Here is a 24,002-nt window from a genome sequence, read left to right as displayed (position 1 = left end):
TTCACTGGCAACATTTTTTACATAGGGTACAGATTTTTTGTAATATGGAGATATGCTTTGTTTTTCTGTAAATCATTTTTCATGATTTCCAAATCTGATTTCTTTACAATGGCAGGAGACCTTTTGAAAAGACACTTGGGAAATCTGAGGATACTTTTTATGGATTTGATTTTTGCCCCTAATCTCTAAACACCTCTTGCTTACACTTAATTTGATGATTTTTAGTCACTCGCTTTAATTGAATCTTTCCAAAGAATTCATTATAGTTTGCAAATAAATGACATGTTTTTGTACTCATTTTAAAATATAATTTTAATTAAGTGTAAGTATGATTATGTAAGTATAATAAGTATGATTGGCATAGGCATATTTGAGAGTAAACACAACAGACTCTGCATAAACACACAACTGAGCTGGAGGAAGTATGTAGGCAAACAAAAGGTACATTAACCCAGAAGAATTCAATGGGCCATAAGAATATATCAGTATGTTCTACAGAGCAAATGAAAAATTTAATCCAGACAGCCAGTTAAGTGGTGGTGAGTTTAGAGAGCTTCCATTGTCATTTATGGTTCACTGACACTGGCAATATTTGTTGAATGAATGTTGAATTCTGGCTTTTTGAATTTTGTGTACATATCAAGTAGTTTTTTTTGTCAGTCTGGATGTAAAAATTATTACCGTCTTTGATTGAAGATTTCTCTATTTTAGCTTACGATCACATGCATGAATACGTAATGACATTACTAACTGCTAGACAGGTATTGCTACTTATTTATTTATTTATATATTTGCGGTACGCGGGCCTCTCACTGTTGTGGCCTCTCCCGTTGCGGAGCACAGGCTCCGGACGAGCAGGCTCAGCGGCCATGGCTCACAGGCCTACCGCTCAGCGGCATGTGGGATTTTCCCGGACCGAGGCACAAACCCGTGTCCCCTGCATCGGCAGGTGGACTCTCAATCACTGCGCCACCAGGGAAGCCCGGTATTGCTGCTTTTTAAAACTTTTACCTGGCATCCTTTTGTTGAAAAGTCAACTGGTTTTCTAATCTCAATGTTAGTAGCTGCTTCTGGTGAAGTGCATCATTAAGCTTCTCTTCCAATTCTTCAATCTTAAAAAAGAGAAAAAGATAAATTATACGGTCAGTTCGCAAATTTATCATTTAATAAAACCTTCTGTTTGTTCATAAAAATGGTTGTTAAACTATGCTTTGGGGCTTCCCTGGTGGCGCAGTGGTTGAGAGTCCGCCTGCCGATGCAGGGGACATGGGTTTGTGCCCCAGTCTGGGAAGATCCCACATGCCGCGGAGCAGCTGGGCCCGTGAGCCATGGCTGCTGAGCCTGCGCGTCCAGAGCCTGCGCTCCACAACGGGAGAGGCCTCAACAGTGAGAGGCCCGCGTACCGCAACAAACAAAAAACAAAAAAACTATGCTTTGAATCTGCTGCCTTATGAATGTTTTTTTGCCAGGCTGTCATTAAGATCATTTTTTCCCGTTAATCTAATCTAAGTGAAAAACCCTTTGACAACTGGAATTTTTATGCTGGTGCCTTGCCCAGCTAATTATTTCCTGGCCAGACCCTGAATATATACCTCAGATCCATCTATAATCTCTGCCTACTATACATCTTCAATTGATTACATGGGTGTTGCAATAAATGTCCAAAATGAACCTAGTCATCACCCTCACTTATCTTATATTCCTTACATCTCCCTGGTCTCCAAAGCAAAAAAATCTGAGTCACGCATATTTGATATATCTCCTCCATTGCTTATTCTTATCTGACATCATTTTTATTTTTATTTTTTTTCCATCTTTATTGGAGTATAATTGCTTTACAATGGTGTGTTAGTTTCTGCTTTATAACAAAGTGAATCAGTAATACATATACATATGTTCCCATATCTCTTCCCTCTTGCGTCTCCCTCCCTCCAACCCTCCTTATCCCACCCCTCTAGGTGGTCACAAAGCACCAAGCTGATCTCCCTGTGCTATGCGACTGCTTCCCACTAGCTATCTATTTTACGTTTGGTAGTGTATATATGTCCATGCCACTCTCTCACTTTGTCACAGCTTACCCTTGCCTCTCCTCATACACTCAAGTCCATTCTCTAGTAGGTCTATGTCTTTATTCCTGTCTTATCCCTAGGTTCTTCTTGACATTTTTTAAAATTAAATTCCATATATATGTGTTAGCATACGGTATTTGTTTTTCTCTTTCTGACTTACTTCACTCTGTATGACAGACTCTAGGTCCATCCACCTCCTTACAAATAGCTCATTTTCGTTTCTATTTATGGCTGAGTAATATTCCATTGTATATATGTGCCACATCTTTATCCATTCATCTGATGATGGACACTTAGGTTGTTTCCATCTCCGGGCTATTGTAAATAGAGCTGCAATGAACATTTCGGTACATGACTCGTTGTGAATTATGGTTTTCTCAGGGTATATGCCCAGTAGTGGGATTGCTGGGTCATATGGTAGTTCTATTTGTAGGTTTTTAAGGACCCTCCATACTGTTCTCCACAGTGGCTGTACCAATTCACATTCCCATAAGCAGTGCAAGAGTGTTTCCTTTTCTCCACACCCTCTCCAGCATTTATTGTTTCTAGATTTTTTGATGATGGCCATTCTGACTGGTGTGAGATGATATCTCATTGTAGTTTTGATTTGCATTTCTCTAATGACTAATGATGTTGAGCATTCTTTCACGTGTTTGTTGGCAGTCTGTATATCTTCTTTAGAGAAATGTCTATTTAGGTCTTCTGCCCATTTATGGATTGGGTTGTTTGTTTTTTGTTATTGAGCTGCATGAGCTGCTTCTAAATTTTGGAAATTAATCCTTTGTCAGTTGCTTCATTTGCAAATATTTTCTCCCATTCTGAGGCTTCTCTTTTGGTCTTGTTTATGGTTTCCTTTGCTGTGCAAAAGCTTTGCAGTTTCCTTAGGTCCCATTTGTTTATTTTTGTTTTTATTTCCCTTTCTCTAGGAGGTGGATCAAAAAGTATCTTGCTGTGATTTATGTCAGAGTGCTTTGCCTATGTTTTCCTCTAAGAGTTCGATAGTTTATGGCCTTACATTTAGGTCTTTAATCCATTTTGAGCTTAACTTTGAGTGATCTAATCTCATACTTTTACATGTACCTGTCCAGTTTTCCCAGCACCACTTATTGAAGAGGCTGTCCTTTCTCCATTGTACATTCCTGCCTCCTTTATCAAAGATAAGGTGACCATACGTGCGTGGATTTATCTCTGGGTTTCCTATCCTGTTCCATTGATCGGTCTTTCTGTTTTTGTCCCAGGACCATACTGTCTTGATTACTGTAGCTTTGTAGTATAGTCTGAAGTCAGGGAGCCTGATTCCTCCAGCTCCGTTTTTCATTCTCAAGATTGCTTTGGCTATTCGGGGTCTTTTGTGTTTCCAAACAAATCGTTAAATTTTTTGTTCTAGTTCTGTGAAAAATGCCAGTGGTAGTTTGATAGGGATTGCATTGAATCTGTAGATTGCTTTGGGTAGTAGAGTCATTTTCACAATGTTGATTCTTCCAATCCAAGAACATGATATATCTCTCCATCTATTTGTATCATCTTTCATCAGTGTCTTATAATTTTCTGCATACAGGTCTTTTGTCTCCTTAGGTAGGTTTATTCCTAGATATTTTATTCTTTTTGTTGCAATGGTAAATGGGAGTGTTTTCTTGATTTCACTTTCAGATTTTTCATCATTAGTGTACTGGAATGCAAGAGATTTCTGTGCATTAATTTTGTATCCTGCTACTTTACCAAATTCATTGATTAGCTCTAGTAGTTTTCTGGGAGCACCTTTAGGATTCTCTATGTATAGTATCATGTCATCTGCAAACAGTGACAGCTTTACTTCTTCTTTTCCGATTTGGATTCCTTTTATTTCCTTTTCTTCTCTGATTGCTGTGGCTAAAACTTCCAAAACTATGTTGACTAAGAGTGGTGAGAGTGGGCAACCTTGTCTTGTTCATGATCTTAGTTGAAATGGTTTCAGTTTTTCACCATTGAGGACGATGTTGGCTGTAGGTTTGTCATATATGGCCTTTATTATGTTGAGGAGAGTTACCTCTATGCCTACTTTCTGCAAGGGGTTTATCATAAATGGGTGTTGAATTTTGTCAAAAGCTTTCTCTGCATCGATTGAGATGGCCATATTTTTTTTCTTCTTCAGTTTGTTAATATGGTGTATCACATTGATTGATTTGCGTATATTGAAGAATTCTTGCATTCCTGTAATAAACCCCACTTGATCATGGTGTATGATCCTTTTAATGTGCTGTTGGATTCTGTTTGCTAGTATTTTGTTGAGGATTTTTGCATCTATGTTCATCAGTGATATTGGCCTGTAGTTTTCTTTCTTTGTGACATTCTTGCCTGGTTTTGGTATCAGGGTGATGGTGGCCTTGTAGAATGAATTTCGGAGTGTTCCTCCCTCTGCTATATTTTGGAAGAGTTTGAGAAGGATAGGTGTTAGCTCTTCTCTAAATGTTTGATGGAATTTGCCTGTGAAGCTGTCTGGTCATGGGCTTTTGTTTGTCGGAAGATTTTTAATCACAGTTATAATTTCAGTGCTTGTGATTGGTCTGTTCATATTTTCTATTTCTTCCTGATTCATTCTTGGCAGGTTGTGCATTTCTAAGAATTTGTCAATTTCTTCCAGGTTGTCCATTTTGGTGGCATAGAGTTGCTTGCAGTAATCTCTCATGATCTTTTGTATTTCTGCAGTGTCAGTTGTTACTTCTCCTTTTTCATTTGTAATTCTATTGATTTGAGTCTTCTCCCTGTTTTTCTTGATGAGTCTGGCTAATGTTTTATCAATTTTGTTTATCTTCTCAAAGAACCAGCTTTTAGTTTTATTTAACTTTGCTATCGTTTCCTTCATTTCTTTTTCATTTATTTCTGATCTGATCTTTATGATTTCTTTACTTCTGTTAACATTGGGGTTTTTTTGTTCCTCTTTCTCTAATTGCTTTAGGTGCAAGGTTAGGTTGTTTATTCGAGGTGTTTCCTGTTTCTTAAGGTAGGATTGTATTGGTATAAATCTCCCTCTTAGAACTGCTCTTGCTGCATACCATAGGTTTTGGGTCGTCGTGTCTCCATTGTCATTTGTTTCTAGGTAGTTTTTGATTTCCTCTTTGATTTCTTCAGTGATCACTTCGTTATTAAGTAGTGCATTATTTAGCCTCCATGTGTTTGTATTTTTTACAGATCTTTTCCTGCAATTGATATCTAGTCTCATAGCATTGTGGTCAGAAAAGATACTTGATACAATTTCAATTTCCTTAAATTTACCAAGGCTTGATTTGTGACCCAAGATATGATCTATCCTGGAGAATGTTCCATGAGCACTTGAGAAAAATGTGTATTCTGTTGTTTTTCGGTGGAATGTCCTATAAATGTCAATTAAGTTCATCTTGTTTAATGTATCATTTAAAGCTTGTGTTTCCTTATTTATTTTCATTTTGGATGATCTGTCCATTGGTAAAAGTGGGGTGTTAAAGTCTCCTACTATGAACGTGTTACTGTTGATTTCCCCTTTTATGGCTGTTAGTATTTGCCTTATGTATTGAGGTACTCCTATGTTAGATGCATAAATATTTACAATTGTTATGTCTTCTTCTTGGATCGATCCCTTGATTATTATGTAGTGTCTTTCTTTGTCTCTTCTAATAGTCTTTATTTTAAAGTCTATTTTGTCTGATATGAGAATTGCTACTCTAGCTTTCTTTTGGTTTCCATTTGCATGGAATATCTTTTTCTATCCCCTCACTTAGGTCTGAAGTGGGTCTCTTGTAGACAGCATATATATGGGTCTTGTTTTTCTATCCATTCAGCCAGTCTGTGTCTTTTCGTGGGGGCATTTAATCCATTTACATTTAAGGTAATTATCGATATGTATGTTCCTATTCCCATTTTCTTAATTGTTTTGGGTTTGTTATTATAGGTCTTTTCCTTCTCTTGTGTTTCTTGCCTAGAGAAGATCCTTTAGCATTTGTTGTAAAGCTGGTTTGGTGGTGCTGAACTCTCTCAGCTTTTGCTTTTCTGTAAAGGTTTTAATTTCTCCATCAAATCTGAATGAGATCCTTTTGGGTAGAGTAATCTTGGTTGTAGGTTTTGCTCCTTCATCACTTTAAATATGTCCTGCCAGTCCCTTCTGGCTTGCAGAGTTTCTGCTGAAAGATCAGCTGTTAACCTTATGGGGATTCCCTTGTGTGTAATTTGTTGTTTTTCCCTTGCTGCTTTTAATATGTTTTCTTTGTATTTAATTTTTGACAGTTTGATTAATATGTGTCTTGGCGTGTTTCTCCTTGGATTTTTCTTGTATGTGACTCTCTGTGCTTCCTGGACTTAACTATTTCCTTTCCCATATTAGGGAAGTTTTCAACTATAATCTCTTCAAATATTTTCTCAGTCCATTTCATTTTCTCTTCTTCTTCTAGAACCCCTAAATTCGAATGTTGGTGCATTTAATGTTGTCCCAGAGGTCTCTGAGACTGTCCTCAGTTCTTTTCAGTGTTTTTTCTTTATTCTGCTCTGCAGTAGTTATTTCCATTACTTTATCTTCTAGGTCACTTATCCGTTCTTCTGCCTCAGTTATTCTGCTATTGATCCCTTCTAGAGTATTCTTAAGTTCATTTATTGTGTTGTTCATCATTGCTTGTTTCATATTTAGTTCTTCTAGGTCCTTGTTAAATGTTTCTTACATTTTCTCTATTCTATTTCCAAGATTTTGCATCATCTTTACTATCATTGTCCATTCTATCTCCAAGATTTCGGATCAACGTTACTATCATTATTCTGAATTCTTTTTCAGGTAGACTGCCTATTTCCTCTCATTTGTTAGGTCTGGTGGGTTTTTATCTTGCTCCTTCATCTGCTGTGTGTTTTTCTGTCTTCTCATTTTGCTTATCTTACTGTGTTCGGGGTCTCCTTTTCACAGGCTGCAGGTTCGTAGTTCCCATTGTTTTTGGTGTCTGTCCCCAGTGGCTAAAGTTGATTCAGTGGGTTGTGTAGGCTTCCTGGTGCAGGGGACTAGTGCCTGTGTTCTGGTGGATGCGGCCAGATCTTGTCTTTCTGGTGGGCAGGTTCACGTCTGGTGGTGTGTTTTGGGGTGTCTGTGGACTTATTATAATTTTAGGCAGCCTCTCTGCTAATGGGCGGGGTTGTGTTCCTGTCTTGCTAGTTGTTTGGCATAGGGTGTCCAGCACTGTAGCTTGCTGGTCGTTGAGTGAACCTGGGTGTTGGTGTTGAGATGGAGATCTCTGGGAGAAATTTTGCCATTTGATATTATGTGGAGCTGGGAGGTCCCTTGTGGACCAGTGTCCTGAAGTTGGCTCTCCCATCTCAGAGGCACAGCACTGACTCCTGGCTACAGCACCAGAGCCTTTCATCCACATGGCTCAGAATAAAAGGGAGAAAAAGTAGAAAGAAAGAAAGAAAGAAAGAGGATAAAAGAAAATAAAATAAAGTAAGGTAAAACAAAAAAGTTATTAAAATAGAAAAATAATTATTAAAAAAAATTTTTTTTAACGTAAAAAAAGAAAAAAAATATGGACGGATAGAACCCTAGGACAAATGGTGAAAGCAAAGCTAAACAGACAAAATCTCACACAGAGGCGTACACGTACAAACTCAGAAAAAGTGGAAAAGGGGAAAAAATAATAAATCTCACTCTCAAAGTCCACCTCCTCAATTTGGGATGGTTCGTTGTCTATTCATGTATTCCACAGATGCGGGGTACATCAAGTTGATCGTGGAGATTTAATCTGCTGCTCCTGAGGCTGCTGGGAGAGATTTCCCTTTCTCTTCTTTGTTCTCACAGCTCCCGGGGTTCAGCTTTGGATTTGGCCCTGCCTCTGCATGTAGGTCGTTGGAGGGCATCTGTTCTTTGCTCAGACAGGACGGGGTTAAAGAAGCCACTGATTCGGGGGCTCCGGCTCACTCAGTTCGGGGGGATGGAGGGGTACAGAGTGTGGGGCGAGCCTGCGGCACCAGAGGCCAGTGTGACGTTGCAGCAGCCTGAGGCGTGCCATGCATTCTCCCAGGGAAGTTGTCCCTGGATCCCGGGACCCTGGCAGTGGCGGGCTGCACAGGCTCCCAGGAGTGAAGGTGTGGAGAGTGACCTGTGCTCGCACACAGGCTTCTTCGTGGCGGCAGCCTTAGTGTCTCATGCCCATCTCTGGTGTCCGCGTTGTTAGCCGCAGCTCGTGCCCGTCTCTGGAGCTCCTTTAAGCAGCGCTCTTAATCCCCTCTCCTCGTGCACCAGGAAACAAAAAGGGAAGAAAAAGTCTCTTGTCTCTCCGGCAGCTCCAGGCTTTTTCCTGGCCTCCCTCCTGGCTAGCCATGGTGCACTAACCGCTTCAGGCTGTGTTCACGCAGCCAACCCCAGTCCTCTCCATGTGATCCGACCAAAGCCCCAGCTTTAGCTCCCAGCCCCGCCTGCCCCAGCGGGTGAGCAGACAAGCCTCTCGGGCTGGTGAGTGCTGGTCGGCACTGATCCTCTGTGTGGAAACCTCTCCACTTTGCCCTACGCACCCCTGTGGCTGCGCTCTCCTACGCGGCTCTGAAGCTTCCCCCCTCTGCCACCCACAGGCTCCGCCTGCGAAGGGGCTTCTAGTGTGTGGAAACCTTTCCTCCTTCACAGCTCCCTGTCACTGGTGCAGGTCCTGTCCTTATTCTTTTGTCTCTGTTTATTCTTTTTTCTTTTGCCCTACCCAGGTACATGGGGGAGTTTCTTGCCTTTTGGGAGGTCTGAGGTCTTCTGCCAGCGTTCAGTAGGTGTGCTGTAGGAGTTGTTCCACGTGTAGATGTATTTCTGGTGTATCTGTGGGGAGGAAGGTGATCTCCGCGTCTTACTCTTCCGCCATCTTCCCCCTCTTCTGACATCATTGTTTTTATTGTTGAGCTTATTCCGTAAGAAGCTGTCAAAACTATACCATCCTCTTTAATACCCAGTGACAAGTCTTCAGTTAGACCCCTGTCATCTCTCACCTGGATTATTATAATGGTTTCCTAACTGGTTTCCCTGCTTTCAGTTTTGCCAATCTCCAAAACTATCTTCATCTTGTCTTTTAAAAATGCTATCAAAAATTTATTTCCCCAGTTTTAAATCCTTCAGAGGGTCCTCACTGTCTTCAGAATAAATTCCAAACCTAATGGCATACTATACTAATCTTTCTTGATCTGGCCTTTACCTACCATGTCTCTCATCCCTAGCTTAAAAGCAAACTCTGTTCCAGCAAAAGTAAGTGCTTGCCATTTCCCCAATATGCTGTGCTCGCTCTTAAGCCTCCATGCACCCGAGTTCACTCTTAGACTATTTATACAATTCTTTACTCTTTCCCTTTCAACCCAGGCAGTTCTTGTTCACCTTTTAAAATATGCAGATTAATTTAACAGTCAGTCCTTAATACATTCAAGTGAATTCCTTTTGTGTCATCAAATTCTCCTTCTCTACTGAACTATTCCTGTCATTAAACAAACATGTTTTTGTCTCCCATTAAAAAACCCAACAAACCACACTCCCTTGATCCCACCACTTCCTCTGCCACAGTACCATTTTCTCTGCTCATCATCAGAGCAAAACTTCCATATGGTTTTTGTCCCACACTATTCCAGTAACAATTCTCGTTAAAGTTATGAATCCCATCCATAATGCCCAGTCCAATGGTTATTTCTGCGTATTTATCTTACTTGACAACATGATTTGGCAGAGCTGACCACTCCATCCTCTTTCACCTTATGTGATACTCCTCCTGGTTTTCCTGCTTAACTCACTGGACCCTCTCAAGGTTCTCAGGTTCCTTTGCTGGATTTTCTTCTTTTAACCCATTTCTAATATTTGACTACTCATTGACTTGGTTTGGGGCCCTCTACTCTCCCCACGTAATGCCACCAAATCCCATAGCTTTAAGTGGCACCTACATGCTGATGTATATTACGTGTGTGTGCCCCCCCCCCCCAAACTCCCTGGTCATGGACTGTCCTCTAAAGTCAGAGCGACAATTCTATTTATGAGTCTAATGGGTGGACATTTAAAGTTTAACATATTCAAAACAGAACTTAAACTTTATCTCCTATATCAGTTTTCTCCCAGCCTTCTATTTCTCAATAAATGGCTCCAGGTGATGAAGCCAAAAAGTTAGGAGTCTTACGTAAGGCAATAGCCTAATACTGTCTTCCTCTTCTACCTTATCTGCTCTTAGTCTATTACTTCACCGACATTTTGAAAATAAAAATCAGGACATGTCACTCCAGGCGCCTAAAATCTGCAAATGACTTCTCTGTTACATAATCTAAAGCAAGGGTTAATATACCATGGTGATGGGCCAAATCCAGCCCATGTCCTGTTCCTGATTATCCATGAGCTAAGAATAGGTTTTACATTTATAAAGTTGCTAAAAGAAAAAAAAAAAAAAGAAGGAAGAATATGTGATAGACCATATGTGGCCTGCAAAGCATAAAATATTTACTGTCTGGCCCAGGCCTTTACAGAGAAAGTTTGCTGACTCCCTATCCAAAGCAGAAAACTCGCACTGCTGAGCAATGTCACGTCACATATCTTGAAGATATCTTGTTTAATTGTTGTTTGATCATGTCTCTCACTTGAATGTGATCTCCATAAAAAAGGGACTCTGTCATATTTACTGCTATATTCCTGGCAACATGTCTCAATAAATGTCTTAAATCAACAAAAGATAACCACATTCCTCATAATTACTATTTTGCAAATCAAGAAAACTGTTACCACAAGGAGAAACTTCCGTTTTTTCCAGGGTTAGAACTTCTACAATTTTAACTGACTTTTAGATTAAGTCCCTCAACTCAGAGACAGTCAAGCTAGGGAGATTCACTCCTCCATTTCCAAGCAATAAAGAACCCACAGATCTCCAATGAGAAATAAACCAAGAGAGATTTTGGCATTTAAAAATTGACAAGCAAGAAGAAAGGAGTAAGGAGGGGAATAAGGAAAGCGATTTAGGTAGCAATAAGTGGGGATAAAAGTGCAAAGCTAACAATCCTCTAAGATTAGGAAGTTTGGCCTGAGCGGCTCGCCTTCCCAGTGCTCTCAGTCAGCAAGCAGCTGAGTGGGGAGGGGGAATCCATGCTTTTTAAGTTTCCTGGGACCAACCTGCTTCTGTCAAATCAACATGGGTCGAGACATTCTTAGTAATAAACTGTACCACCAGTAATAAGCTGTAATAAACATAAGCATTGTACCCTTGCCATACTGGTGTGGAGAGAAGTTATATTATATAGATTCACATATTTCCGAACTAAAAAAGACCTTGATGAATGGAAAAAACTGTTACTTGTCTCCCAACATCAAGTTTTCCCCTCTTTCTCAGGTAACTCTGGTTTTTATTAGAGACAACAATCTGTCCAGTTAAAGACTTACACTTCCCAGCTTCCCACTCCAACCATTATCATGGAGCTATAGTCTTGGGAGGGAAATTTATTTTTGTAATGCTAGAATGCGACATTTTCATCTTCGTATCCCTGATGTTCAATGTACTGGTAAGCTTTGGAGAATGAATGAGTGGCTAAAAATACTGTTTCTTCATCAATCCCAGACGGACACTTTTCCACATTTTTCATCTCTGAAGCTGGAATGCATCTTACAAACTACAGCACATAACAGTTTAACTTGGCAGTGTTTAACCCTAGCAATACACATAGTGGTCCGTCTTCCAATCCAGGTGGCTTGGATTTGATGAATTAAGGAAGAGTAATTCTTCTACCATATAATACTTCCTCCCATATTTGACAGCAAATATATTACCCCAAGGGGTCTCTAAGCAGGACAACCCTAGTGCTCATAGACAAAAAACACAGGAATGTAGAGCAGGCAGCTACTCTGGAGAGCAATTTGGAAGTACACTTAAATTAAGTAGACATATACCCTGTGAGCCAGAAATTCCACTCCTTAGTATATATGTCAAAGAAATGTTCACACCAGGTCCAGAAGAGGAATGTCTAAAGAAGGCCACGCTGCATGTGGTGGCAAGGAGCTAGAGGCACCCTTGGTGCCTATTGCTGCGGGAATGGGTGGACGGATGGGTAGACACACACCTGAACTGTGTAGCTGCTGGAAGCAAAGCACTAGACTTGCACGTGGTAACATGAAGGATCTTAAAAACCGCACTGAGTTGAAAGAAAAACTATAAAAGAAATAAAATCTAAAACAAAACATGCAATTCAGATTTATGTAAAGGTAAAAAATAAGAAAAATACTCGTGTTCAAGATAAATGTTTATAACAACCATAAGTTGAGTATAACCTTTAAAAATTGTGAATCACTATGTTGTACACTTGAAACTTATATAATACTGTAAATTGACTGTACCTCAATAATTTTTTTTAAAGAATAAATGTTAAAAGGAAAAAACAAACATAGAGAAAGGGAGGAAGAGAAATGAATTATGTGAATAAAAAGAATAAATGTACAAAATAAGAAGTGATCTTGCAAGGATCAATGATGACTGTGTGTCATAAGCTCAGGAATATGACTAACTTAATCTTCTACATTTTCAGCCCAACCAGAAAACCACAAAAGTAAAAAACTATACTAAGCACCATGGGATACAATAATAATAATATACAGTGCTGAATAAATATAACTACTATTATTTATTATATACCAGGCATCTAAGAGCTTATGTGCCTTGATTAATTTAATCCTCCAACAACTCCATGAAGTAAAAACTATGATTATTCTTATTTTACAGGAAATCAGGGAATAAAAACTTAAGGAATTTGCTCAAGGTAACTATAAGGGCTGGGATTCAAACTCAAACTGTGTGTGTCTGGAACTGCAGCTCTGATCTGTTATACCAGAAAGCCTCTCATGAATAAACCACCATGCCAATAATGTAAACGTTACACTTTAAAAAGGAGAGAAACTATTTATAACCAAGCACAATGCAAGCTGAAAACAAATAATTTAAAAAGTGGCCAAACAAAATGTAATTTTCAATGTGGTATACAGTTGGCACTTAATAGAATATTTGTTGACTGAGTGGGTAGATTAACAAGTGGGATACTACCTCAGGCTTCTTCAATGACTTCCATTGAAGGAGGTCTTAAGGATAGAGATACATGAGCCAGTAACACTGTGGCAGTCCATTTGAAGAGTAAAAACAATATGACTAAGGGAAAAGAATGGGAAACCACAGGATACACTGATAAAATACCAAGTGACCTAGTCTAGGTAGGTGACTTCATAAAGAACCTAAAAGGAAGTCTTAGGAGGTTTACTTGGATGGAGCATAGGCATTAGACTTCTTGGTGTTAATCCCACCTGGCTCCATCACTTCCATCTGAATGGCCTTGGTAAGCTATTAACCAGTTATGGCTCTGCTTTTTTCAACAGCAAAATGAGGTTAAGTCACTCAGTTAAGAAACAGCTGAGCACTTACTAGGTGCCAGGGACAGTTCTAAGTGCTAGAGATACAACAGGGACTACAAAGAAGTCCCTGTCCTCAGGATCCTTACACTTTATTAAGAGAGACAAATACCCAACAAGGCAGGTAGTCCTATGAGCATAGATGTAAGGCACAGAAAATAAGCAGAGTGAAAAAAATGAGAATATTACTTTAGTTAATAACAGCAACAATGACTAATACTTATTGTGTGCTTACTAAATATCAGTCTAACTTATGCTATTGATTCATTTAATATGAGAGGTCAGAGAAGATCCCCCTAAAAGCTCCTACACCTCAAAGAGCTGTATGGCTTAAATGAGATAATACATGAAAAAGCTCACAGAACAGGGTCTGGAACAGAATAAGCACTCAATAAATGTTAGCTACTAATATATATATTTAAATGTACCTAAATGATTTCTTTACATCATCAAGACCTTGGGATTTAGGACATTTCATTTTCCTAGAGAGGCATGGTCAAGAAATTTTTCTAGCAGCATGATACTTATACATAGGCAAGAACTAACCAAGACTGACTTAACAAGAGAGAAGGTAAATATAACTGAAACAAAATGGGGAGGGGAGGAGATAGGAAGAGGTGGGATCAAGAGCAAAGATGGAGGGTTTACTACTGGAAAGAAAAGACTTTCTCAGAAGACAGAAGTAGTAAGAGTTACAATGTTTATCCTGTCTTTCTGAAATCACTGTAAATTTTTTATAACTAGCGACAACTTTACCAGGCCTTACATAAAACACTCCGTAACTGTAAATAAACACACAAGGCAGAAAAACAAGGACTAGGGCATCCCTTGTTACTTGGCAGATACCACTTGTTAAAGAATAGGGTAAGTGAATTTGTTACACTTGGTACTATGACACAGTAACTATCAAAGAGCAAGATATAAAGAAACCAAATCTCCATGCTAGAGGACTAAACAGATTCAGTAATGTAATAATGATCTTGATTCTCCCTATCCAACTAGTCACATCAGGGCTAATTCTCAATGAAGCAGAAAAAACTTGGCCAGAAAAAAACACTGGAGAAAATATACCTCACACATAATACATTAAAAAAACTGAGCCTAGGGGCTTCCCTGGTGGCGCAGTGGTTGAGAGTCCGCCTGCCGATGCAGGGGACACGGGTTCGTGCCCCGGTCTGGGAAGATCCCACATGCCGTGGAGCGGCTGGGCCCGTGAGCCATGGCCGCTGAGCCTGTGCGTCCGGAGTCTGTGCTCCGCAATGGGAGAGGCCACAACAGTGAGAGGCCCGCGTATCGCCAAAAAAGAAAAAAAAAACAACTGAGCCTACAGAAGGAATTCATCCCTGCCCACCTTTAAGTCACCCCTTCTTTCAAGACTTTTTATTTGGTACACAGAACTATTATTCACTTCCCTTCTCCTTTTATTTTACTTATGTATTTAATAAATTTATTTATTTATTTTATTTTTGCTTTGGGTCTTCACTGCTGTGGGTGGTTTTTCTCTAGTTGCGGTGCGCGGGCTTCTTGTTGCGGTGGCTTCTCGTTGTGGAGTGCGGGCTCTAGGTACACGGGCTTCAGTAGTTGTGGCACGTGGGCTTCAGTAGTTGTGGCTCACGGGCTCTAGAGCACAGGCTCAGTAGTTGTGGCGCACAGGCTTAGCTGCTCTGCGACATGTGGGATCTTCCCGGACCAGGTCTTGAACCCATGTCCCCTGCATTGGCAGGTGGATTCTTAACCACTGTGCCACCGGGGAAGCCCCCCTTCTCTTTTTAAAAACAGCTTTTTTAAACTATGCAAGAAAATATAATTCTTTCCTTGATATTTTAAATTTACCATTTTAAGTTCAGATTACATAAACTTAATTCTTATATATCTGCAGTTTCAAGACAATAAAGCACACAGATAGCAAATTTACACATGATCTTACCTTTGTAAGATAATCAACCTTCAAATTGTCGATCATCATATTTTTCTGTGATAGCTCTATTTTCAGTAACTGAATATTATGAAGCAGTTCTTTCCGTTCAATTAGCTGCTTGGTGATTTTGACTTTACCGTCTCTCTCTTCTGATGAGGAAATATCATCTGTAGGAACTGTTGTTTCTAGACTAATATCTTCAGATTCCAGAGAGCTAGAGATGTTCAGTGTTTTTGATGGCTTGGCAACTTTTTGAGACATTTTTAATTATTATGGGACACTTTTCTTCTCCAATTCTATTTCAATTTTCTGTAGATTAAAAAATATTGATTTAAACGTACTCAAACATTCTCTATGGAAAGCATAAAGTATATCAAAGAGATACTAAGGGTTCCCTAAGTAAATATTAGGCAAACTGGAGGACCCCAAATCTAGGGCAGATTGGTTAAGTTACTGCTCAAATCAAACATATTAAATCAAACTCATTAAGTCTTATTCTAAAACATACTTTTTTTAAAATTAATTTTTCTTGGTGTATAGTTGCTTTACAATGCTTTTTTTTTTTTTGAACCCATACTTTTTATGAATAGAAAACCCAGTTCCTGGGGGCAGGACTCTTACTTGGAGTAAACAAAGAAATGTATGAGATAAACAATAAAGCCCTAAATCGCTAGTACCCAGGAATACTACTAATAAAAGCAGCACATGAAGATAGAGAAGTTTCTTCTGAGTTGGTCAGGGGAAGGTTATACAGAGGTAGGACTTAGAATCTTGAAGGATTTGGAAAGGAGTAATAAAAAGGGAAAATCATTCACATTTTAAGGTTGGTATAGAAGTGATGAAAGTGTAAAACAACAGAGGGACATAGTAGTAGTCAGCCTGGTCCAAGCCCATGTGAATCTGAGTAGTGACTCCAAACACAAACACACAGAAGGGTTGTCCCTTATACATAATCAAGACTGTGGAGGACCTTGAATGTTTCAGTATGTTCGAAATTTATTCTACAGGCAATGAGGCATCAGTTAAGTTTTTTTTAAAAGGGAAATAGTGAGATAAAACTTTTTTATAGACTTGCAGATAGCAAAATGAAAACAAGAGAGTAAAAGACAAATTCCTCGAACTCCTTACCCTTTCACAAAAATTTCAGCAACTCCCTCGTTTTAATACTACACGATATAATAAATTACTTACGGTATTGTAGATATCAGTTTTTCTAAACTGAACGATTAGAAAAAAGGTGTGTGGAAGGGAAACCTAAGAACTCTGACTGGATCGGCTTCCCTCGTTTTTAAAGGGAAAGGGATAAGGAAAGGCGAAATCAAAGACAGGCAACATCACCTGGGATACAAAGGGTCCGGGACTGGCACTGCCCACACGTGCGGCGTGAAGAATAAAACCCGAATTTGGCAGCATCAGAAGATTCCTTGTCCCAGGCACAAAAGGAAGGGGCGAGCCGTGAGCTACCTGGAACGCTTCAATTACTCCACGTCGCAGGCTAGAGAAGCCGCCACCGCTGCTACTTCAGGTGAGCTGAAGGTGTCTCCAGACAGCAGCTCGGGTTGCAGTCTCTTAACGAGAAATCACAGGTCGGTGACCGTTAGCACCCGTAACCAAAACAACCATTTCCGCACAGGGAGGAAGCTGCAGCAGGCAGATGCCCACGCTACCGGAACTCAGCCCTCCCGCGTCCACCCAGGCGCGGGAAGCAAAGCATGCTGGGAGATGGAGTCCGGAGGCGGCCCCGCTCAATTCACGGGCGGAAATGGCTCCGGGCTCCTCCCATCTACCCGCTTTCGCCCAATCCTCGAAGCCCTCAGAGAGCCAACCAACGGCTGTCTCGAGGTTTCCCCGCGAGAGGGGTTTACTAATATCCTGGAGGGGGAAGGAGCAAACCTCTGGGTAAAGTGTAGTTGTGCGACAGGGTTCCAAGCTTGACATTTTCCGCCGGAAGAGAACTGTTGAGGTCGGGATTCCAAGCCGCGAGGCAAGATGCTCAAGTCGAGGACTTTCTTAAAAAAGACGCGGGCGGGCGGCGTGATGAAGATCGTGCGCGAGCACTACTTGCGAGACGACATAGGCTGCGGTGCGTCTGGATGCGCGGCGTGCGGAAGTGCGCACGAGGGGCCGGTCCTCGAGCGGCAGCCCCTGGATCGGGTTAGCAGCCTCTGCCCGCAGCCGCACTACTTGCTGCCTGACACCAACGTGCTGCTCCACCAGGTGCGCCGGTAGGCGGGCGAACCGCGGGCACAGTGGCGCCACCGGGAGAAAGGGAGATAAGGAGACTGATGCCCAAGGAGGAGCGTCTTGGGCAACATCACGTACTTAGGGAGAGGCAAACCCCGTCAGGACCTATGCCTCCTGCCCCCCCAGGCCGAGGTTCTTTTCCATGTACTGTTTTGTTTTGGGTTTTTTTTTTTGAGTTCTTGGAGTTATAGGAATTTTAAATACGTCAATTTTCTAACTCCTGGTGTCTCTTCTGCCTTAGATTTTAATGTCTGGAGGTCGGGGACCTGGGCTTCTGTGGCCTCCAGCCTGCGACCCCCAGGCAGCTTGTAAGTGCCTACGAACGAAAGCTATGTGGGCCAACGTATTACTTTATTAATGAAGTTAATTCTACAAAGTTTTGTAATTAGCCTATTTACATGTGTACTTTTTTAATGGACCTGAAGGGTTTTCTGTTGCAAAATAGCTCCTTATTTAATGTACGGTTAGTGTTTTTTTTTTAACCGGCAGAGTTTCACGTTCAACAGAAGCAATTTATGAATGCAGAGGAAAAATTAACTCTTCGTTTATTTATTTATTTGTTTATTTATTTAAAAGATTGATGTCCTTGAGGACCCTGCCATCAGGAATGTCATTGTGCTACAAACAGTTCTCCAAGAAGTGAGAAATCGGAGTGCTCCGGTATATAAACGAATCCGAGATGTGACTAATAACCAGGAGAAGCATTTCTATACATTTACTAACGAGCACCATAGGTAGGGGGGAAATTATGTCAATTATCAGAAAACTATAGAATTAGCTAAACTGGGGGGAGAGTTCCTGGCGGTAATCTGTGACATCATCAGAAGATACACCATAGGTTTCATACTTCTGAGAGTAATATTTGGTTCTTACAGAGTTTACAAACCTTGCTAAGGTCACATAGGCATTGATTGGGTCAAACCCAGAACCAAAGTCTCCTGGCTCCTCGGCTATGGTAGGTACTTTAATTTCCAAAATGTTTTCATTTTGAATTGGTTTTAGCATGAGTCGAGCAATAGGATTTTGGAAGACGAGATTTGCCTAGGTTCCTGGTATACCATATTAAGCGAATAACCAACAAAGGTTAATAAAATATAGGAGTTTGTGAAGGAAAGCTTTAAAAATATAAAGCAGATATATTCTTAATGGGCTCTTAACAGTTAAACTAATACCTTATAACAGATCATATTGACGACAATAAGGTTAAGAAATAGAATTCTTTATGTTTCAGATTAAAGACCTTTGTTTGAACTTAATGTGTGATCTTAGAAAATATGATATTGCCTGTTCCTTATGTTACAGAAATAATTTATGATGAGTCCTAGCTTACTTTTTTTTCCTTATAAATTTATTTTATTTATTTATTTTTTGCTGCATTGGGTCTTCATTGCTGCGCACGGGCTTTCTCTAGTTGCGGTGAGCAGGGGCTACTCTTCCTTGTGGTGCGCGGGCTTCTCATTGCAGTGGCTTCTCTTGTTGAGGAGCACAGGCTCTAGGCACAAGGGCTTCAGTAGTTGTGGCACGTGGGCTCCAGAGCGCAGGCTCAGGAGTTGTGGCACACAGGCTTAGTTGCTCTGCGGCATGTGGGATCTTCCTGGACCAGGGCTCGAACCCGTGTCCCCTGCCTTGGCAAGCGGATTCTTAACCACTGCGCCACCAGGGACGTCCCTAATTTACTTTTATTAGATCAGAGTTTCTCAATGTTGGCACTATTGACATATTGGACTGGATAATTCTTTGTTATGGGAAGGCTGTCTTAGGAATTGTAGGATGTTTAGCCGCATCCCTGGCCTATATGCACTAGATGCCAGTAACAGACCTCCCCTTCCCCACCGATCCACTGAGCTGTAACAACCTAGAATGTCTCCAGACATTGTGAAATGTCCCCTGGCGGGGAAAATCACTCCCTGGTTGAGAACTGCTAGATTAGACAGTAGATGTAATAATGAAATCCCACTGGAATATGCAAATTAAAAATATTTAATTTCTCAAATTTCTCTCCTTTATTCTTTTTTTTTTTTGTGTGGTACGCGGGCCTCTCACTGTTGTGGCCGCTCCTGTTGCGGAGCACAGGCTCCGGACATGCAGGCTCAGCGGCCATGGCTCACGGGCCCAGCCGTTCCGCGGCATGTGGCATCTTCCCAGACCGGGGCACGAACCTGTGTCCCCTGCATCGGCAGGCGAACTCTCAACCACTGTGCTACCAGGGAAGCCCTCTCTTCTTTATTCTTATATCCCACACTTAAATACTGTTGTTGTAAAGAACATCAGTAAAGCACCTGTAGACTTCTTATTTCTGTCTCCTCTCGAAATCCAGAAACAGAAACTTCACTGTTTTTCAGCGCTTAAAGACCTAGTGTCTGTGGAGCATGATCATTGGATTTTTAATCCAAGGTTAGCAATTTTGTTAGCTTAAGTGCAGTGAATAGAGCTTAGCAATACTGGGGTTGACAGGAAGAATTAAGACACTCGAGCAAATCTCATGTCAGGTTGTTGCTCAGTCATGCTAAAACCAATTCAAAAATTTATGAGTGTCTTTGATAAGCTTAAAAGCATTATCAGGTTTATTTAATGGTGAATAATAAAATAATTCTGAAAACCATATAAATAAGTACAGAATTCTAAAATTGAGCCTATAATTTTTAAGAAGTAGGTAGAAGTTGTTGTGCTGAATTTTGTTATTGTACTTAAATTTAGCTTCAAAGATCAGATTTAAAGAAATAAGTACACTGACATTTGATAGCTCAGAGTGGATAGACTTAGAAGGAATATACAATCATATCTGTATCTGGTCTTTCAGTCCCTAGATGGTGTTTGTCATTTATTCAGGGTTTACCATGGATAATTTATGTGCATTATGTATTTAATAACTATACATTAATCATATCATCACAAATCATCTAATCATACAATCAATAGCTTTTAGGAATTCCTGTTAATCTACAGTTTGAATGAAATCTCATTATCAGACCTGCAAAGTTTTAGTATAGTTTTTTTCCAACAGACTATTACTTTTTTAATGTCCCAACCTCAAGTAGAAATTCTGATCTTGAATTTTTCTTTTGGTGAAAAAAATTTATTTTAGTCTTTTTTATTGCTCCATTAATGTGATTTTCTTCTTTTCCAAGTAAGTTGTTGTCTTAAAAACGTGAATAGAGGGATCTTATTTGTTTCCACTCTGAGTTATAAATGTGAATACATTCAAGAGAAAAAGATGTACCATTGACGTTAAGTTTAGTAATTATTAAGCATTTATGTCCTAAGACTTTTTACATGTGCTTGATTCTGTTGTTTTCCATTTGTTTCTTTTTTTTTTCCCTTTCTATTACACTTAGAGAAACTTATGTAGAACAATTACAGGGAGAAACTTCTAATGACAGGAATGATAGAGCCATTCGAGTAGCAGCAAAGTGGTACAATGAACATTTGAAGAAAATGTCGGCAGAGAATCAGCTGCGAGTTATCTTCATAACCAATGACAGGAAAAACAAAGAGAAAGCCATAGAAGAAGGGATACCAGCTTTCACTTGTAAGTCTCCATGGAGACTGGACTGTTAGTTCATGTTTGCAAATGCATGTAAAAACTATCATCAGGCCCATAATCAGATGTTCATTTGACCATTTGGTATTTTCATAGTCCTATATAACTTAATGTGATATTTTTGTGTTTTTTTTTTATTTCTCAGCATTTCTAAGCTAAGTGAGTTGTACCACCAGTGGCTATTAATTTCCCTATCAAGACTTGGAATTGGCTTAGCAATGAAAGCTTATAGATATACTTGACCCACTGCCTTTGGGCGTGACCACCTCAACAGAGGGCTTCCCCCCCACCAAAAAAAATTGACATATGTACTGTCACAAACAAAAGAAGGGGAAAAAACATATCTAAGGAGGAAAAAAAAACACATTTGAATTTATCAAGAACAAAAAACTTATTTTTCAGGTGAAGAATATGTAAAAAGCCTAACTGCTAACCCCGAACTCATAGATCGTCTTGCTTGTTTGTCTGAAGAAGGGGTATGTTTGAGTTTGTTTTATTTTGTTTTTGAAAAGTGAAATTATTAATGTATCCACTTCCGGACGTTAGGCTCATAGTTACCAAATTTAAAAATTGGAATATCAGTGGGTAAGCTGGAATTGGAATAGGAGTTGGGTTATAAACAAGAGTGGCTCTAATAGACTTCTTATCAAAATGTCCTAAAGACTTGACTTTCTCAAATAGCGCTCTTTACTGATATATCCTCAGCAACCCGAGTAGGGCCTGGCACAAGGTGGCACTATCTGTTTGATTAATAAATGAAGGAATTCATGGCTGGCTTGTGATGAGTAGGTATTTGACAAAGAAGTGGTGGGCGCTGCAGAGAGAGCATACAGTTGTAGCATCAATTCCATAGGAGGAGGGAGGGAGTCATAAGAGGTAGAACAGGAAGGCAAGGGGCCACATAGTGTGGACTTAACAATTTATTCTGTTAGTAATTTTTAAACTGTCTTGTAAATGTCTCCCTAAAAGGCTTCTATGAAGAGAAGTTAGCAGATAGGATTCTGGGCTCCCTACCTTATATTGTCAGGCTAAAAGACATTAAAGGTGGATGAGAGTGTGTCTAGGAGGAACAGAGGAGAAGGACCAGAATTGTTACTTATTTGGGAGACTACTCCAATTTCGATTTGTAAGATGATGCATTGTATCAAGGGCAAGATTAGAGGCAGAGGGATGAGAAAAGGGATCACTGCCATAGTGGACTTGAGAGGGAACCATTAAACTTTGTGAGCCAATATTTCCTTGTATGTAAAGTGTGCTTAGCAATAATGACTTCATAGTGTTGTTATTAGGGTTGAATGAGGTGATAACAGTTGTGTTCATAAAATTCTTATCTCAGTGCCTGGCAAACAGCTATGGTAAATGTAAATGGTAGATACTATTGATATAAAAATAGGTTTTATGTAATATAACATTATACGTACATCCAGTCTTTACAGCATTTTCTCCATCCCTGCTTGTCTTCAACTAGCTACTTTACAAAACTAAATGGAAGTGAGAAAATAAAAGCTGGGCTTGATTTTTAGAATACAGATTTACGATTATCCTGTCTAATGAGTAGCCACTAGTTGCATGCGGCTGTTTAAATTTAATTCAGGTTAAAACTTCAGTTTCTCAGTTGTACTAGTCAACTTTCAAGCAACCAGGAGCTACTTGTGCCTAGTGACTACCATACTGGAGATCACAAAAAGAACACTCCCTTTATCACATAGTTGTTTTGGTCTAGAAGAAGAAACAAGGAGTAATCCAACATTGGTGATTCACAGTATTTGATTATGCACTGTGGTAGGGTTAGTGTAGGATATGGTGAAATTACAGTTGACTCTATTGTAACACATGTGTGTTCCTCAAAGTCACTGTGCCATGCAAAATTATATAATGAAACCCACAGAGCTTAGGGAAAATGTGGTTAGGGAAACACTCAGAAACTTCATGAAGCGGTGAAAAGAGGGTTATCTAAATTTGAACAGAAAGTTGTTACACCAGATGAAGTGCTGTGGCTCGTAAAACACAGTGATCTGAAGTAACTGATAGATGTTTGAGAGTGTGTTTGTGTGTGCGCGTGTGGATTCAGCTTGGTTCAGCTAGGTGCAGTTTTCTGCAATCACCTGGTATTTTTTTTTTTTAACATCTTTATTGAAGTATAATTGCTTTACAATGGTGTGTTAGTTTCTGCTTTATAACAAAGTGAATCAGCCATACATATACATATATCCCCATATCTCCTCCCTCTTGCGTCTCTCTCCCACCCTCCCTACCCCACCCCTCTAGGTGGTCACAGAGCACTGAGCTGATCTCTCTGTGCTCTGCAGCTACTTCCCACTATCTATTTTACATTTGGTAGTGTATATATGTCACTGCTACTCTCTCACTTCATCCCAGTTTACCCTTCCCCCTCCCTGTGTCCTCAAGTCCATTCTCTACATCTGCATCTTTATTCCTGTCCTGCCCCTAGGTTCTTGATAACTATTTTTTCTTTTTTAGATTGCATATATATGTGTTAGCATACGGTGTTGGTTTTTCTTTCTGACTTACTTCACTCTGTATGACAGACTCTAGGTACAACCACCTCACTACAAATAACTCAATTTCGTTTCCTTTTATGACTGAGTAATATTCCATTGTATATATGTGCCACATCTTCTTTATCCATTCATCTGTCGATGAACACTTAGGTTGCTTCCATGTCCTGGCTATTGTAAATAGAGCTGCAGTGAACATTGTGGTACATGACTCTTTTTGAATTATGGTTTTCTCAGGGTACATGCACAGTAGTGGAATTGCTGGGTCATATGGTAGTTTTATGTTTAGTTTTTTGAGGAACCTCCATACTGTTCTCCATAGTGGCTGTATCAATTTACATTCCCA

At 40.0% G+C, this 24,002-nt stretch overlaps 2 protein-coding genes across 7 annotated transcripts in view; one reads left to right on the top strand and one right to left on the bottom strand.

The window, feature by feature from the left end:
- PIBF1 (progesterone immunomodulatory binding factor 1) overlaps positions 1 to 16,973 on the bottom strand; it is a 212,483-nt gene extending 195,510 nt beyond the window's left edge. For 4 of the 5 annotated variants that reach the window (XR_004035579.2, XM_030838671.3, XM_060287868.1 and 1 more), the window contains exons 1-3: positions 16,691 to 16,973; positions 15,362 to 15,661; positions 1,012 to 1,112 (exon numbers count right to left, since the gene is read on the bottom strand). Coding sequence is in view for 3 of the 5 variants with exons in the window: in XM_030838671.3 (XP_030694531.1) it covers positions 1,012 to 1,112; positions 15,362 to 15,613 (353 nt within the window). In the remaining 2 variants the exon portion in view is untranslated. Of the gene's footprint in view, positions 1 to 1,011; positions 1,113 to 15,361; positions 15,662 to 16,690 lie in introns of those variants that run through there. The other variant, XM_060287869.2, reaches the window with a different exon arrangement.
- Positions 16,974 to 17,247: 274 nt separating this feature from the next.
- Positions 17,248 to 24,002, top strand: part of DIS3 (DIS3 homolog, exosome endoribonuclease and 3'-5' exoribonuclease) — a 28,020-nt gene continuing 21,265 nt past the window's right edge. The window contains exons 1-4 of one of the 2 annotated variants that reach the window (XM_030838663.3): positions 17,248 to 17,569; positions 18,173 to 18,330; positions 20,932 to 21,125; positions 21,540 to 21,613. In XM_030838663.3, the coding sequence (XP_030694523.1) occupies positions 17,342 to 17,569; positions 18,173 to 18,330; positions 20,932 to 21,125; positions 21,540 to 21,613 (654 nt within the window). In that variant the 5' untranslated portion in view covers positions 17,248 to 17,341. Of the gene's footprint in view, positions 17,570 to 18,172; positions 18,331 to 18,471; positions 18,552 to 20,931; positions 21,126 to 21,539; positions 21,614 to 24,002 lie in introns of those variants that run through there. The other variant, XM_070044057.1, reaches the window with a different exon arrangement.

This window comes from Globicephala melas, chromosome 18, assembly GCF_963455315.2.
Source record: "Globicephala melas chromosome 18, mGloMel1.2, whole genome shotgun sequence".
Classification (NCBI taxonomy): Eukaryota; Metazoa; Chordata; class Mammalia; order Artiodactyla; family Delphinidae; genus Globicephala; species Globicephala melas.
This window is presented reverse-complemented; position numbering and strand designations above follow the sequence as displayed.